This window comes from Juglans regia, chromosome 6 (assembly GCF_001411555.2).
Source record: "Juglans regia cultivar Chandler chromosome 6, Walnut 2.0, whole genome shotgun sequence".
Taxonomy (NCBI): domain Eukaryota; kingdom Viridiplantae; phylum Streptophyta; class Magnoliopsida; order Fagales; family Juglandaceae; genus Juglans; species Juglans regia.
This window is the reverse complement of record NC_049906.1, coordinates 6,284,959-6,302,706: the sequence shown is the minus strand read 5'-3', so window position 1 is coordinate 6,302,706 and position 17,748 is coordinate 6,284,959. Positions and strand designations below refer to the sequence as shown.

At 32.4% G+C, this 17,748-nt stretch overlaps 2 protein-coding genes across 3 annotated transcripts; one reads left to right on the top strand and one right to left on the bottom strand.

Annotated features, from left to right (window-relative positions):
• Positions 1-6,518: 6,518 nt before the first annotated feature.
• LOC109001188 (histone H3.3) lies at positions 6,519-7,896 on the bottom strand. Its single transcript, XM_018978364.2, has 4 exons — positions 7,792-7,896; positions 7,351-7,422; positions 7,159-7,235; positions 6,519-7,073 (listed from the first exon to the last, which is right to left on the bottom strand). The coding sequence occupies exons 2-4, from the start codon at positions 7,420-7,422 to the stop codon at positions 6,812-6,814; spliced, it is 411 nt and encodes a 136-aa protein (XP_018833909.1). The 5' UTR covers positions 7,792-7,896; the 3' UTR covers positions 6,519-6,811.
• A 4,319-nt stretch (positions 7,897-12,215) lies between these two features.
• Positions 12,216-17,602, top strand: LOC109001190 (serine--tRNA ligase, chloroplastic/mitochondrial). Of its 2 annotated transcripts, XM_018978366.2 has the most exons (10): positions 12,216-12,556; positions 12,648-12,796; positions 13,147-13,240; positions 13,323-13,471; positions 13,563-13,655; positions 14,515-14,694; positions 15,717-15,883; positions 16,689-16,823; positions 16,902-16,995; positions 17,187-17,602. In XM_018978366.2, the coding sequence occupies exons 1-10, from the start codon at positions 12,319-12,321 to the stop codon at positions 17,460-17,462; spliced, it is 1,575 nt and encodes a 524-aa protein (XP_018833911.1). In that variant the 5' UTR covers positions 12,216-12,318; the 3' UTR covers positions 17,463-17,602. The 2 variants fall into 2 exon arrangements, with proteins under 2 accessions (XP_018833911.1, XP_018833912.1); XM_018978367.2 differs by lacking the exon at positions 12,216-12,556 and having other exon boundaries at positions 12,704-12,796; positions 13,140-13,240.
• Positions 17,603-17,748: the final 146 nt, after the last annotated feature.

Sequence of the window (17,748 nt, the reverse complement as noted above, 5' to 3'; positions counted from 1 at the left end):
TACCATAATTTGTTGAGTTCATTTCTTTTTAAATATTATTTATATATCTTTTTCAGTTGAATGTGCGAGTGCACGTGCGTAAAAATATGAGAAAAAAATTTATTTGCAAACTCGCTAATTATCAACCTAAGTACCTAACAAACCATTTATGAGAAGTTTTATATCAATTAAAATAAATTTGTGTTTGAAAATTGTTTTTTTAGCCCAAAAGCCATTTTTACCCAAGCCAAACATAACATAGAGGAGTATCAAAGTGCTCAAAAAAATAGTAGAGCAACCAGTAGCAGCAGAACAACAAATAACAACAGAAGAGAAAGAGAATTTGCTAAGTGGAAGGCACCAAGGGAAGGTATAGTGAAAGTGAATTGGGATGCAGTTTATGATAAGAAAAACATGATGATGGAAGCTGGTGTGATTATAAGAGATGCAGCAGGGGATGTTCTTGTCTCTCTTTGCCTAAAAAAAACATGTTAATTCTTCTGTAATTGCAGAAACAGTAACTTTGTAGAGAGCTTTGAAGTTGTGCTCAAAACTCAATATTGGGGAGGCTGTTTTCGAAGGAGATGCTTTAGAAGTTGTTAAGGCTGTTAATTGTGTAGATGAAAACTGAGAGTGGCATGATCAAGTGATAGCATATTGCATAGAGTTGTTAGTACATAGACCTATGTGGTCAGTTACACACACGTATAGAGAATCAAACAAGGTAGCACATTTTTTAGCAAATTTTGCATATAATATAAATGAGGAGGTAGTATGAATAGAAGATGGTCCTGAAAGCCATTTCAGCTTTATACTCCAGGATAAGATTGTATTGTCAACCTTTATTGAATAGAAGCAGAATTGTTTGATTTCAAAAAAAAAAAAAGAATAAAAAATAACTGATGTTTTGATTTTGTTAAAAGTAGCAAAACCCTAAATATAAGTAGCATCTCGGGAGCAAATTCCCAAGTTTCACATTCTAGCAATGCCCATTGTCTATTTTATATTTTGAATTATTCTATTTCCGAACTGGTATAGAGCACATTATCTATATTATTTAAAGAATAATATTTAATTCATCAAATTTAATATTTAAAATTTATTTTTCAAATCAAATTATGTTACGTAATCTTGCAAGCACTTTTTGTAGATAACACACTAGCTTGAATATAGAAGTTTTCTTATATTTTAAGAAAATTTTCATCTCTCTTCATTTTTTTTATCAGAATATACAATGCTATTTATCACCATTAATCCCTTTGGGCATGCACATTTCTTTTTTGTTCTCCACGCATATAAAATTACCGGATTCTATAATGATTTCAAAGATATTATTGCGTAAATGAGATTTCTAGACACTACTATCATATTAGATAGGAAAATGATATTATACCATTTAAGTTTGTCCCATCGATTTGACTGTTTATGTATTTTATTTTTTTTTAATTTACTTAATGGTTAAGGAAATGACTATTAATGTATTGATTTTTTTAAAATGTTTAAAGATGTTTAAAAAATATTTTTAAAAAAAAATTGCACTAGAGAACACACCAAGTGAGCAAACTAGGGTGACATAGTATCCCTACCCTATTAGATATACACGATAATTTCATAATTTGTTTCAAGGGAAACAATATATAAGACAACAATTGGAGTAATATCATGAGAGAAAATAAAGTATGTGCCACTCAATAACATGGCGTATTATATTTTGAATACTACTACAGTCATAAAAAGATTATACAAAAATAATATCATAAATTGACGTGGCTTCATGTAGTCTATTTGATTCACTTTACAATAAAATTAACTTTATAATCTGACAAATTATATCATATTATATCAGTTTATAAAATTATTTTTATATAATACATTTGTGATTAAAGAGTATTTCTCCAAACTATCATATAATTTTTAAGCATTGAAAAAGATGCAAAGTTGTTTTTCTTGAGTCAACATTCATCACTCATCGGTGAGAAGACCGCAAGTTCAAAGACGGCAACTTTGGCAGCTTGTGTGTTTTGAGAGGTGGTTTCATGACTCATAAAGCTGAAGTTCGTGAATGGAGGGACTTGCATGAAGGGTGTGCTGTTCTGTTCACCATCACTTCATAATAATGGAAAGTTTAAAGATTAGAAAGTTTGAGAGTCCTGTTGAAAGGTGGTTCATGAATCATAAAACATGAAGTTCGTGCATGCCTACGTGCTCCATTATGTGGGTTCACCATTTTTAATGATGGGTGACAACATATGACACTCCTATAGTTATGGATATGAATGCAATTTCTGTTTGTAGCTTAATTAATTAATGGCTTGGAATTTGCATATCAAATATAATTGAAAAATGATATTTACATTTGTAGAATGTATAAATTTCGTGTACTCTTTTTGTAAAAAATAGATAAATCTGAAATTTATATAAAAATTATTTTTTTAATAATAGATCCCACTTTTTACAAATAGGGTATTCGACGCTTATATACTTAGGACCATATCTATCATTTTACTCATTTTGATTAGCAAATGTAATTTTTCTAATTATCATAATTATTTTTTTTTTCCAAATTTGTATCATTTTATGTTTATTTAACTTTTTTAATTAAGTGACAGGTGCTGAATGTTGATTGGTGTTGACATGGCAACTAATAATATATTAACGAATTTCTAACAGCAAAGACTAATTTGATATTTATTAAAACCATAAAGAGGAAAATGTTCAATAAAAAGAAGGGGAATAATTTGGTTTTAAAAGAATGTAATTAGCCCTAAATTTCTCTTTTCTTTTTAAATAAAAATAATAATTTATAAGATAGTATTTTCATCGATGCCATGTCAATATAAATTAAAAAAAAAACTACTACAAATACAAAGATATATATAAAGTAAACTCATAAACTGATGTGGTTTCATGGAATCCGTTAGATTTACTTTATAATAAAAGTAACTTTACAATCTGATATATCACATCAAGTCACATCAGTTTATAGATTTATTTTGTATAATCACTTTGTGACGAAAATATTCTCCCTAAATTAATGCTTACACAAAAAATTTTAATTATATGACACGATATGATAAGATGAGAATACCACATTATCCAATAATTTTCAGTATAAAGTGGCATAGGGAGTAGGGGACATCAAATGTTGATAAAGGGGCATCTCAAATCGCAGCCACTCGATTAAAAGGCAATATGGTTGGAACACTGTTATTGGTTATCATCTACATTGATTCTCTTGCCCTTATTGTTCTCTGGTTCCCAATTTCTACTTTTTAAGCAGCGCATGGTATAGTTGGAATATATGCTATACACTCTTTTCTTTCTTTTTAAGCACATGATTGTGATTGTGAACCGTTCAATGTGAAGATGAATACTAGAAGTAGTAGGGCCATTCAAAACAAAACATTGTTTGTCATATGTTGTATAGGGCTAAAGTCACTCAGCTAGATAGAAAATCGAGGAAATACACTCCATCTTAATAAAAGATGCAAATTACTAGAGCTGAAACTGTATCCTCAAACTACTAATGGAAGATGCACATAAAAAAAATATATATATATATCTCGATGATACACAGTGTAATGACATTGGTAATTGAAGGGTGTAAAGTGTTTTTTCTTTACTTTATTTTCAATATATATTATATATCTCCTTTAACTTAAAAGTGGCTATAAACGATGTGAACAGTAATAAACAGTATATAATACTACAGTAATAAACAATGTTAAACAGTGTGAATATGAAACATACTACAGTAATCAACAGTGTCGAACAGTGTTACAGTAATGTGCTACAGTGATGAACAGTACTCATGAACAGTAATAAACTATACTAAACAGTAAAATAAATGATATAGTTTTATTAAATATTTTTAAGAGAGTAAAATCATATAAATAATTAGAATTTTTAATATAATTTAAATCTCATAATATTTTTAATTAACTAAAATTATTTAGATAAAATGATTTTTTACCATTATAATATTTTTAGAGTTTCTAAAATAGAAAAGATTTACTTTAATGATGAAAAAATATGAAAGCAATATAGAAATAAAAGATTATGTATTTTTTCAGTTCTCCCTGGGTCATTATGTATTGTGGTTGAATTCTACACAATTAATATATTTTACTAAGAAAACTATTGTTAAAATATCCAAAATCTTTTAATTTTCATATTACTTATATTACTATAACGTTTTGTTATCATTATAATGCTTGTTAAAATTTATTTTCCTACTTTTGTGAATTAAATTATTAACTAATTAATTTTCTTTAAAAAAAATATTATTTTTACACATCATATTTTTTTTTTGAACACATCATTTTCATTTAGAAAAATGGACAAATATGCTTTGCACGTTATATAACCGCTAGTGTGTATATATATATATATATATATCTATATATATGCATACACTATACACAAGCACAATATGATATAGCAAAAAACCTAGAGAATGTAATAATGTCTAATTACAGGATATTGTATCAATTTAGAGAAGGTAATAAGGTTGCAGATTTTCTAACAAGACAGGGTGACGAGGAGAAAAATTGTATATATGTGGGTTCCGATAATTTGCCCCTACGTATGCGAGGTTTGCTTTGTTTGGATTTTCTTGGGTTGCCTAGCATTAGGTTTTAATGTCTAATTTGTTTGATGTTGGTTTTATGTTAGTCAGGATTTATTTGTTTAGGGTTTTTCTGTGGAGGGTTTTTAATAATATTTTGGATATATATTAAAAACAAAAACAAAAAGACACGATATGATATAAACAGTATAGTTTTGGATGGGCTAGAAACCTAGAACACTTGATGGGAAGATTAGATGTGAGGTATGGGCATAGGGCTGAAACAATTGCGCTGGTTGAGCGAAGATCTAAAGCCCTCTTTAGAATGCAAACACTGATCTTATTATTATATACACATTCAAGTCAAAGACAATCAAATAGAGCTCACCTCTATTTGATAACTATTCATTCGGATTCTGACTTGAGAACCCGGTTTCAAAATCAGACCAAGACTCAGACCGGGTTAACCCATGTCAAACCCAAGCCGGAACTCAAATTAAAACCGATTTTTAAAAATCCGAAACCCGGGTTCAAACTCTATTTATTTAATTTTTTTTAAATCAAGCATACATGTTCCTTGACCACCAATAAAAAGTCACGTTGAGAAGTAAGTAAAAAAAAAAATTATAAAATGGATGATTCATTAGATATAATATGCATTTTTGTTCTGAGTTTTTGTCCATTTAGTTGCTAGAAAAGAACAAAAAAAAATCAAAACATTCAATTTGGAAAAAAAAAAATTTTCGGGTACCGAGTGTACCCAAATCTTTCTATGCAAGTACCAACCTAGATTTATTTCGGACTAGAACCCGTAACCGAAACTCAAATAATCAGGTTCCAAACCAGGCAAGAAAAATACCCAGCTTAAATGAACAGGCATACCGATAACACCACCAACATCATGCTTTTTCAAAAGAGAAATTCTATTTATCATCATTACATCACACACCATATATAGGTTTTTTTGTTTTTTTATTTTTCTCTTCTCAAATGTGATATATGGATAATAAGTAAAAAAAATCAATTAATTTAAAATAAATAAATATTAAATAAATAAAAATAAATATAATATGCAAAAATAACAAATAACAAAACTCTTCTCAAAATATGTAGGTATCCAAATCTTTCTATGCAGGTACCAACCTGAATTTATTCCAAGCCAGAACCTGTAATTGAAACCCAAATAACCAGATTCCAAACCAGGCAAGAAAAAAACCCAACTCAAATGAACAGGACTACCGATAACACCACTAATATCATGCTTTCTCGAAAGAGAAATTCTACTTATTATCTTTATATCACACATTATATATAATTTTTTTTATTTTTTTATTTTTTTATTTTTCTCTTATCAAATATGGTGTATAAATAATAAGTAAAAGAAATTAATTAATTTAAAAAAATAAAATAAAAAACTATTAAATAAATAAAAATAAATATAATATACAAAAATGATAAATAGCAAAACTTTCTCAAAATAGGTACAATTACTGCGTATGGGCACTTGGGATTTGTCCTACTTACAATATAATCCTTTACTAAAATCTATTTTTCATTTTTTTTTTTTTTCATTTTTCAGTAAAAAGTGGAGAGCGGTCAATATAGCTTTCCACTCTAAACGTGACTATAAAAGGCCCACAATCGTTGCGACATATTCAATTATTTTAAGCCATAACAACCAACTCCAAATGGAACAACCCGTCACCACAACCCTACCAAAATGACAGCATACAAAAGCACCCAAAACTTTAATTTACAAATTTTACTCAAATTTTACTAAAACAAATCATTTCAAACCTGCGAGCAAAGGAATGATGCTTAACCTTTGTCAACTGAGCTACCACCTCGGTGGTAACACATTTTTCATCTTAATTACGTTAATTGGTCTAAAAACTGGTCATTTGAACAAAGAAAATTGCGTGTAGAGGGCTGGTTTTCATCATTCTCTGCATCACATCATTACTGTCAAAAAGACAACTAATTTCTGCGTAACGATTCCCATTAATCTGATGTTTTTGGATCACAGAATTACTAACTGATGCATCAATAAAGAAGACAAAGTTATCACAGGAAGTTCTAATGGATGAATTAGAGTGACAGTGATCCAAAAGCATTAGGTTATAACAATACTTTGTGTCAAAAGTATTCATTTTGAAGGAGAATAGAAAATGGGTTCAACAGTCATTGACACGCAAAATAACCCAAAAGTGGCAAAACGATGCAAGTCCTTATGGTAACAAACATATCCTGAAGCAGAAGAACCTCCTAAGCCCTCTCACCCCGGATTCTCCTGGCAAGCTGAATGTCCTTGGGCATGATGGTGACACGCTTGGCATGGATGGCACAGAGGTTGGTGTCTTCAAACAGTCCAACGAGGTACGCCTCGGCCGCCTCCTGCAATGCCAGCACCGCGTGGCTCTGAAAACGCAGGTCAGTCTTGAAATCCTGTGCAATCTCGCGGACTAGCCTTTGGAATGGGAGCTTCCTGATCAAGAGCTCTGTACTCTTCTGGTACTTGCGGATTTCTCTAATTATACGTACACAAGAATTAGCACCACCAAAGCATACAATCCGTTGACAAAATGCTTATAGAAAAACACACAATTACTTACCGTAGAGCAACAGTTCCGGGGCGGTATCTATGGGGCTTCTTCACCCCTCCGGTAGTCGGAGCTGATTTGCGAGCAGCCTGACAACAATCACAACACCAACTTTGTTTTCAGAAAACATCGTAACCCGCAAAAATGAAAATAAAATAGAACTTGAAAAAAGACTGCGATTTTGATTTAATCAAATAACCATACCTTGGTAGCAAGCTGTTTCCTAGGAGCCTTACCGCCGGTGGACTTGCGAGCAGTCTGCTTTGTACGGGCCATCTGCAAAATTTAAAGCGCTACAAATCACAATCTAAAGCTCCAACTTGTACTTCGCAAGCAATTATTCATAAACCCGTAATCGAAATTTCAGACATTACCGTCTCTACCAAACCCTAATTTGAAAATTCTTTTGGGTAAAAATTGGGGGGTTGAACAAACATGAAACAAAACCAGCAGAAATAGAAATCTAAATCCGAGCGAGAAACTACAACTATCACGAACAAACAAAAAATCAAACTTGAAAACATTAATGTAAAACCCAAGGCACCATATCAAGAAAGCTCTCCTTAAAAATCGCAAAACGAAAATAAAAAACAATGAATAGCAGAAGACACAAAGAGAGAGAAAGAAAGAAAGATGCTTGCTTACCTCGAACTTTTCCTCTCTTCAATGGACGGAGAACACTGCAAAACAACTGAAAAGAGATACCGTAATCTCGAGAGAATGTGGGCACCGAAGAGAGAAATCTTGGGAGCGGAGGATTCAAGGTCGCCTCCATTTATACAAGGCGAAGTTCCTAGGGCCTCGATCGAACGGTTAGAAGTTGATATGCTTTCCGTTTCTTAATGAACGGTTAAGATCTGCATTTTCGAATGCGCTACGGATTGTGAAAGTGCAATTCTCCATTCCTATTGGCTCCCTCTTTCCTTCCCGCTTGTAATGTTTGAAGTGAAATACCAAGAATTTAACACGTGCCTCTAAATGATTGGGTGCCTAATGAAATTGCTGCATTTCATACAACAGCAGATTTCTTTTATGGAAAAAACCAAAATTATTATCATTTTAAAAATTAAAGTACATCCATCAAAATTGTTATTGGATGTCTAAATTTGAAATTTAAGTTAGACCATCCAACAATTTTAGTTTTTGTTGTTTTACTCTATGGGCCTAAAATTTTTATTAGTTTTTAATTTTTTCTATTTATTGGCTGAATTTACAAAATAATTGTTGAAAGTTCATCCTATAGTTATTAAATATTCGTTTAGATAGTGAGATGATATGATGTAAAATGAGATAGTTTAAGATAACTTGAATAAAATATTATTAGAATATTAATTTTTAATATTATTATTGTAACACCCAGAACCAGAAGTTGTATGGTTGGACTATGGAATTATTTATTTATTTATTTAGAGCTTGATATTTTGGTTATTTTTTTGATTTTTATGTTATGGATCGAGTAGTGATTTTTTTTATTTATTTAGAGATCTTGGCCGTTTGTTTAAATCTTGGAAAAAAAAAAAAACTATCGGTTTATGAGCAGTTTCTCACCCCACGACGCTTCTCCATCCTCATGCACGTTACTCTCTCATCTCTAGGGTTTTATTTTTGGTCATCCATTCATTTATATATTTTGCATGTTCTTCATCCTCAATGAAAATCTAGAGTTGCCGCTTTTTCTTTTTCACGCCTCATCCTCCATCACCCACTGTACCCACGCGTTGCTGCCGCACAATTCATCCACTCTCCACTGTGAACCTCAGTCCAAACCTCACCACCGTGCCCACAGCCCAGCCACATGAAGCTGCCGCCTAACGTCCCGTAGCCTCTACTGCAAGCTTTGGTTTCCTCTATTTTAGTATCCAAAAACAGAGCAGCGTTCATCCACCATAAACCACTGCAATACCCTCCACCGAGAGCCCCACCACATTGTGACCCCACCTCACAAAAACCACTATGGTTAACACTACCGCGAGCCACCCCTCTCACAGAAAACCCAGCTGTTTATTCCCCTGTTTTTAGCCACTTGAAACAGAAGTCCACCCACTGAACCACTGCACTGCACCGCACTAGCCACTCCAAGTCGTCGCCACCCGCACGGAAAAGGACGCTAAACACCCTCAAGCCACCACAGCCCGTAGCACCCCCTCACGGTGAGTACCTCTCTCGGTTACTCCCTCATTTCTCTCCGCCCTATATTTTTATGGGTAAGTCTGTAACTTAATAGAATATGAGTAATAACTGGTATGTCATCTGATCATGTTTTCAAATGATGAAGAATTTCGAAAGCTATTGCATAGTTGATTTAATAAATAAAAAAATTTAAATTATTACCTTCGAGTTACAAGTTTCATTATTGTGTTTTAAACCATTAATAAGTATTTGTCAACTTTAAAATTTTCCATGTTTACATAAATGATTTTGATAAGTTGGTTATTGTAAGAGACTAATATTTTAATAGAATATTTATCTTGTAAATATTGATGAATTTTTTGAAGTGATCGGTAAGTGCAAAATCTTATTTTGAATCATTTTAAAAGAAAATTTTTGATTTAAACAAAAGTATGATTATCCATTTATAATGACTTTGATATAGTTATGTTATTTTAGTTTTATAAATTATAGTAAGATCTCAATCGTAAATAAGTTAGAATTTAATATTTTAGTCAAAGTTATTAAATCAATATTGATGAATTTTAGAAAGTGATGATTTATAATTTGAGGTTATGGAATTTTAGGTTTTGAGGAATTAAATAGATTATTTTAGAAGCTTATGATTAGATATCGAAATATGTGATTAATTGAAAATTTACGGGAATTACGTGATTATTTTATAGGTGACGATTAATTATTGTTCGACATTTTGAGAAAAATTTCAAAAAAAAGCTAAGAAGTCCAGGTAAGCGGAGTTCCTATGCTAGACTTTGAATTAAAATAAAATGAACTGAGGTCGTTTTTGAAAAATGTGCGTGTTTTGTTATGAAAAGAAATCTGAAACGACTTCATTTATTTGTTCTGCATTACTTATGAAATTCTATATAAGGATAAAGTATTTTCTGGCATAACTGGTGTAGACATGAGCTTATTTTTGACATTATGTTTTTGAACTTTGAAAAAAATAGCGAATATGAAATTTTGTGTATAAGTTATGTTTTTGTGATCTGATTATGTTCAGTACTTTGTGTTGATAAGATGTGGCACTTGAAAAACCTTTGGCATGACTTTCTGATTCTGTTCTCACTCTGATTCTGATTTTGATATGGTGATTCTGATTCTGTTTTGCTCGGATATGTGGCCCTGTCATGGGATACAATAGTGACCTCTGACCCGCCACGAGATATAATAGTGATTTTCTGTTCTGAGTGCAATCGTTTTGGTAACATGGTGATTTATGTTCTGCTTGGCTTTCCGCAGGATGCACAACCCTACCACGGAGGTTAAACATGGTCTATGTTCTGGTATGATGCTCTGATATGATATGATAAGATGAATATATTCAGTCATGTTGCGCCGAATGAATCTTTGAATATGAAAAGTTGGTTTCTGAATATAAAATATTTGAAAAGTCGCTTTGATTTTTTGATAATATGTATTTTTTATATTTGCATATCGATACTGAAATGTTTTATTTCTGCATTATGAACTCTGTGAAAATGCTCAAGTTTACACACTAGTATATGTCATCTGCTTACTGAGTTGTTGATAACTCATCCCTTATCTCCATATATTTCTCATATGATTTTGAATAGTCAAGTTAAGGATCAGGATTATGAAACATTTGTGAAATGATTATTTAAGCATAGTGGATTACTTATAGAAGATTTTTGAGAAGTGACGGATTTTATTAAGAGATATTATAGTATTTTGATGATTTTATATTTTAGAATCTATAAATATATTGATGAATTGTGAGTTTTTAAGTTATAGGGAGTAACTTTTTTATCCCTGCGGGATCGGGGCGTTATAATTATTGTTTTAAAATTTGAAAAAATTGAATTATTTATTATATTTTGTATGAAAATTTGATAAAGTTGTAATAATGAGATAAAATTAGATGGGTTGAGAGTCTTTCTGTATCCGAACGGCCAAATGGCATTTTATTTTAGCAATATACAATTCATAAATTAAAAAAGAATATCATGTTAAAATAAATAATAAAACACTTAAAATCAGATATTATTTTAGTATTTGGTTATGATCATTTAATTTAAAAATAATTCTATTCACAAGTCATTGCAAGTATATATTATCTATATTATTGATATATCATGATCTTTGTGTGATTTAGATAGTAAATTGAGATGAAAATTGAAAATTTAATGAAATATTATTAAAATATTATTTTTTAATATTATTATTATTTTAAAATTTAAAAATTTTGAATTGTTTATTATATTTTGTGTAAAAATTTAAAATAATTATAATGATGAGATGAAATATTTGTTAGATCCAAACATAACCTTAATTTGTAAAATTTAGGCTACGTTTGGATCATAAACTCATCTCAACTCATCATTACAACTTTTTCAAATTCCAACACAAAATATAATAAACAATTCAAATTTTTCAAATTCCAAAATAATAATAATATTAAAAAATAATATTCTAACAATATTTTATCATCTAAACTCAACTCAACTCAACTCACTTCAACATCCAAACTCACCCTTAAATTTATAAATTCTTTCTTACAAATAAAACTTGTCATATTAATCATATAAAATATATTTACACATCAGTTTATAAATATATTTGTCCTTAATTTAAATTCTACCTTTACAAAAGAGTTATAATTTTAAAAGAATAAATATAGATAAAAGTTATTATTGAGAATATCTATTTTGTATGCATAATGTGACATCATCTAAATCATATATTTCTCTAAATAAATATTGAAAACAATTAATTAAAAGTAATCATGCAATGAATATAAATTATATACAGCTATAATAACTTCTCCATATTACTCATTCTAAAAATAAATTTACAACACTTGAGTTTCTGAGTTTTACAACCTTGTTTGGATAATTTCTTTTAAGTTTTTTTAAAACATTTCTCTACATTTTGTTTTATGTGTCAGAAAATTTGTGGATAATCCCCCAAGACTCGAGAGTACTCGTCCTGAGCTCGCGCTCTCTTCCTCGGCGCAGACGGAGAGATAGTGACGGTGAATCCATGGGTTTACAGAGCTGTATTGGAGGGACGACTTTGCAAACCCTGAAGCTCGCTTCTATTCCTACATTGTCTTCTTCACGCTTAGTTTCCAGACCAGTACAGCTGAAAGCCCTTACCCTAGACTTTTTCCTCCTCTCCCCCCATGGCCGTTCGAGGAGATCCCCGTTTCCACTCCTCGCCAGAGCTCTCTCGGCCCCGGCTATTGCGTTCCAGACAGAAACACCTCCGGAAGAAAAGGGTAATCCACTGTCCCAATTCTTAGTAGTGGAATTCTTTTTCTTTGAAGAATAATGTGATTTTGATTTAGAAATGTGTTTTTGGTAATGCAGTCGTGAAGCCTCAGTGGAAAGCTGCGATAGACTTCAAGTGGATAAGGGAGAACAAGGAAGCGATTGCTGTGAACATAAGGAATAGGAACTCCAATGCTAATTTGGAAGCTGTGATTGAACTGTATGACAAAATGTCCAATCTTCAAAAGGTTATATGCTTCTTCAGAATCAGCCTTCGCCTAATGCTTTTTGGTTCTATAATTTGGAAGAAATTGGCATTGGTGTTAGACAAAGTGGTTGTTCATCATACCTATCTCATTTATTGCTCATTGGGAGTTGCGGTACTAGTAGACTAGTAGAACTATGGAGGAGGCTCAGAGCCTTGAAGTTTTATATAAAGATTTTTGTTGCGAAATTCAGTTTGGAGTAGATTGTGATTCGAGCTATAATATCAATAGGTGCTTTGTTTATATTGCATCTAAAAAATGAGGAAGAAGCGAAGACTTGGAACAGTTTTCTTCTCAATTTATTATTGCTAATTATCACTCACAGATAGCAGGAAGTTGAGCGGCTTCGTGGAGAAAGGAATGCGGTGGCAAACAAGATGAAGGGGAAACTGGAACCATCTGAACGTCAAAGACTCATAGAGGAAGGTATAATTTAAATAGAGTATAAGTGTTATAGCAATCCCTGATTTTAGGATGTAGTCTTTAGACCTTTTTATTTGTGCTTTAGGGAAAAATCTGAAAGAAGGACTTGTTGCCTTGGAAGAAGACCTGCTTAAACTTACTGATGAGCTTCAGCAGGAAGCACAGTGTATACCAAATATGACTCATCCAGATGTTCCAATTGGAGGAGAGGACTGTTCAGTGACAAGAAAGAAGGTATCTATTTTCTTTGCTGCGAAGGGATGGATGCATGTCGTAGTCCAGGTTTATTCAGCTTTCATTTCTTATTTTCTAGTTGCTTTTGTAGGTTGGTAGCCCACCTCAGTTTAGCTTCCAAATCAAGGATCACCTTCAACTTGGGAAAGAACTTGATCTTTTTGAGTTTGATGCTGCTGCAGAGGTACTCTCTCTGTTTAATCTAAGGTATTAAAATGTCTCTTAGTTTGTCTGCTGGATTTCTATCAGAATGCTGAAACTTTCAATTAGTGGGTCTTATGTAAAGCTACAGGTCTGGAGGGACTCATATTTATGTATTTTAACAATGTTCAGAGTTGATTTCAGACTGTAAATTAAGTTGGCCAAAATGTGTTCAATTTCAATATGATCTCCATTAACAATTAAGATGTGGGGCTTTTTTCATTTTATGACTGTCTATGGCTACATAAACGGTTTCATCTCATCTCGTCATTATAATTTTTCCAAATTTCCACACAAAATGTAATAAACAATTAAACTTTTTCAAATCTCAAAATAATAATTATATTAAAAAATAATATTCTAACAATATTTTATTCAACCTTCATCTAAAACCATCTCATCTCATCTCACTATCCAAACAGGGCCTATATCTAATTACGGATACACTGGGTCTTATTCATGTGCAAATAACCTTTTCAGTTCTTGCATAAATTGGAAATTTCCAATTCGTAATGTAGCTTACACTATACAGAAGCGAGAGTTTTAGGCCTCGTTTGTTTTCACAACTCCTCAACTCATCTCATCTAATCATTATAACTTTCTCAAATTTCCATACAAAATAAAATAAACAATTACTTTTTCAAATTCCAAAACAAAAATAATATTAAAAAAATATATTCTAACAATATTTTATTCAACTTTTAACTTTAATCTCAACTCAGCTCATCTCATCTACGAAAACAAACGAGGCCTTAGATAAAAAATAGTTGGCTTTGGTAGCTTTTGGTCCACATGGTGTTTGTTCTCTTTCCTGTCCGCATCTAATATTTGCTTGTGTACAGGTCAGTGGCTCAAAATTCTACTACCTTAAAAATGAAGCAGTTATGTTAGAGATGGGCCTTATTAACTGGACACTCTCAGAAGTCATGAAGAAGGGCTTTATACCTTTGACAACTCCAGAGATTGTAAGGTCCTCTGTGGTTGAAAAATGTGGTTTCCAACCTCGAGGAGCAAATACTCAGGTTTGTACATGTCTTGCCTTAATCCTTTATTGCTCTTTCTCAGATGTCAAAGTGGTGCCTAAATGTGTTGGTTTCAAATTTTAACCTTGGCTTAATGTGGTTGCCTATCAGATATTGAGTTGATGACTAAGGGGATGCTTGGGGAATGAGGTGAGATGAGAATTTTGTGAATAGTAGTAAAATGGTTTGTAAATAGTAGTGAAATAGTTTGAGTTAGGATTTTATTGGGTTTTGGGAAAGGAGAGAGAAAAAGTTGAATAAAAAATATTATAAAGTTAAAATATTGTTGAAATATAATTTTTTAATATAACTTTTGTTTTGAGATTTGAAAAAGTTGAATTTTTTTTGTGTTTTGTTTGGAAGTTTGGAAAATTTGTAATGATTAGGGAATGATTTAATAAAAAAGTTGAAGATTTAAAATTAAAATGTGTTTGTGTTTGAGTGATATTTGGAAAGAAAATTATAAGAAATTTTGAAATGAGATAAGTTGAGATGAGTTGTGTTTTCCAAACAACCCCTAAGTTGATGTTTTAATTGTTTTGACAATGATTGATAAAGCTTCAAGTTCAGATAATTTCGTGAGAACCCCCCTTGAGGCATTAAGACTTGCAATTCGTTGTATATGAAGGCGGACCTCATTTCTTCAGTGACGTGTTTGAATAAAGGGCAGTTAGTTTTCTGGGTTTCAGGATAGTAGAAATTTATCTTAATTCATATATTGATTTGCAATCCTCTTGCCTCAAAGTTATTAGGTGTATTCTATTGAGGGCAGTGACCAGTGCTTTATCAGCACTGCAGAGATTCCCTTTTTTTTTTTTGGGGGGGGGGGGGGGAGGGGGTTCACATAGATTTTATTCTTGCTCAACCACACTTAAACCTGTGTAATTCCTTCAATATGAAGGCTAACCTTTCATATTTCAGTGCCTTTTAAACGAAGGGACAACTAATATTTTGATATTGGGGATAGTCTAACTTCATTGTAATTCATATATAGATTTTTCTAACTCTTGGACATGTATCAGGTTTATTCTATTGTGGGTAGTGACCAGTGTCTCATCGGTACAGCAGAGATTCCAGTGGGGGGGATTCATATGGATTCTATTCTTGCCGAGTCACTGTTACCATTGAAGTATGCTGCATTTTCCCATTGCTTCCGAACTGAAGCAGGTGCCGCAGGTGCAGCAACAAGGTAAATTATTAGCATACATACTTGTTTATTCTATGATTAGCTACATTGAAATTTCAGTTCAGGATTTTCTTTTCTAGTTACCTTCAATGCACTTAAATAATGCTTCTAAAGGTCCTGCTCCTTGGTCTGGTTCCACATCATCACAAAATGCATATAAATAATGGTTCTACCAAATCGTTGAATCTTAAATCCTAAAGGCAACTGTCCTAGAAGAAATATAGGCTATTATTCAACCAATTTTTAAGTGCAAATTAAATTTATGCTTGAAAATCTACGAAGTAATGATAAAGACAACCCTTCTCACAATTTTTGACAACTCTGTTTTAAATGGAGGATTTTTGTAAAATGATTTATAAAATAGTTATAGGAGTATCATTATTTTTTAACAAAAGTGCCCTATGTAAAACAATATTGTAAAAGAAGTGCTATTCATCATTCTTTCTGCCATCTCCTCCCATCATCCTCTAATGTGGCATTAAATGATTGGAAAACTATTTATCATCTATTACTTATCATGCAATTTAATTCAACGGAGGATGGTAATTAAGAGAATGGTGAATAGAATTTTCCATTGTAAAAAGAAATGTAAAAAAAGTTGTCTCTATCCTTATTCTAATCTACTGCATTGGCCCATTTTGTGGAAGGTCATGTACCTCTAAACACATGCCGTATGTCCACTCTTGGGAAACGCTGTTGATTTTAGGCAGGGACAAGTGCCCTTTATGATTGCTAATTGTCTTATACCAATCACACCGATCCAAAAAAAAAAAAATTCTTATGTTAACCTGTTGGAAATACTGAGCAGGGGTCTTTATCGAGTGCACCAGTTCAGCAAGGTGGAGATGTTCGTCTTATGCAGACCAGAGGAGAGTGACCTCTACCACGAGGAGCTCATTAAGATTGAAGAAGACCTCTTTTCATCACTTGGATTGCACTTTAAGTGAGGGCTTTCAGCAGTCTCTACTGATTTGTATATTGATTTTTGTACCCATCATGATAATTTTGAGTTTCTTGGTAGAACTTTGGACATGGCCTCGGGGGATTTAGGCGCGCCTGCTTATCGTAAATTTGATGTCGAGGCGTGGATGCCTGGTTTAGAACGATTTGGTGAGGTATTGTAATCGGACTCTCTCTCTCTCTCTCTATCTCCCCCCATTGAAATGGGCTTCCCTTATGTGGCTACAAGTTTTGATTGGAAATGTTGCCTTCTGAGATAGATAACAAGTGTAGTTATGTTCAAATATGGGTACCATCAGTCAGCAAATTTTAAAATATTAAATCCCACATGTAATGCTTTGAACAGATATCAAGTGCATCAAACTGTACTGATTATCAAAGTCGCCGACTGGGAATCCGATATCGCCCATCAGAACCATCATCAGCTAGTCCTAAAAAGGGTAAAGCAAACCTTGCACCCCCAAGGTTTGTGCACACATTAAACGCAACTGCCTGTGCAGTTCCACGGATGATTGTTTGCTTACTTGAGAATTACCAGCAAGAAGACGGCTCTGTTACTATCCCTGAGCCATTGAGGCCTTTCATGGGTGGGCTTGAGATTATAGCTCCTAAATCCAGATAGGTTGAGGTTATACTCTTTTATTCATGTATTGTAGTTGCAGCATCAATCTTTGCCGATAACTTTTACGTTTTACTGTGAACAAATATGGTTACAATAAAAAGGCATACACATGAATTGGTAAAGAAGTGCCTGTTGTTTCATGATGCATGACTTATTACGGAAAAACTCTTCTGGCAATTAGCATTCTCGTATTACTTGCTCCATCATTCTCTCTTCCAAGTCTACAGGTAAAATCTTCACTCTATTAAAGTTCGTTTTACGGTGTTTTACTTGGGGTATGAAGTTG

What these genes read in the sequence shown, in the direction of transcription:
- LOC109001190 (XM_018978366.2), top strand. Translation starts at nt 12,319, where the DNA reads ATGGGTTTACAGAGCTGTATTGGAGGGACGACTTTGCAAACCCTGAAG. An exon ending in TCAAAGACTCATAGAGGAAG is followed by an intron (nt 13,241 to 13,322) that starts GTATAATTTAAA and finishes TTTGTGCTTTAG; the next exon opens with GGAAAAATCTGAAAGAAGGA. An exon ending in GCCGCAGGTGCAGCAACAAG is followed by an intron (nt 15,884 to 16,688) that starts GTAAATTATTAG and finishes AATACTGAGCAG; the next exon opens with GGGTCTTTATCGAGTGCACC.
- LOC109001188 (XM_018978364.2), bottom strand. Translation starts at nt 7,422, where the DNA reads ATGGCCCGTACAAAGCAGACTGCTCGCAAGTCCACCGGCGGTAAGGCT. An exon ending in GGAAACAGCTTGCTACCAAG is followed by an intron (nt 7,236 to 7,350) that starts GTATGGTTATTT and finishes GATTGTTGTCAG; the next exon opens with GCTGCTCGCAAATCAGCTCC. An exon ending in CCCGGAACTGTTGCTCTACG is followed by an intron (nt 7,074 to 7,158) that starts GTAAGTAATTGT and finishes ACGTATAATTAG; the next exon opens with AGAAATCCGCAAGTACCAGA.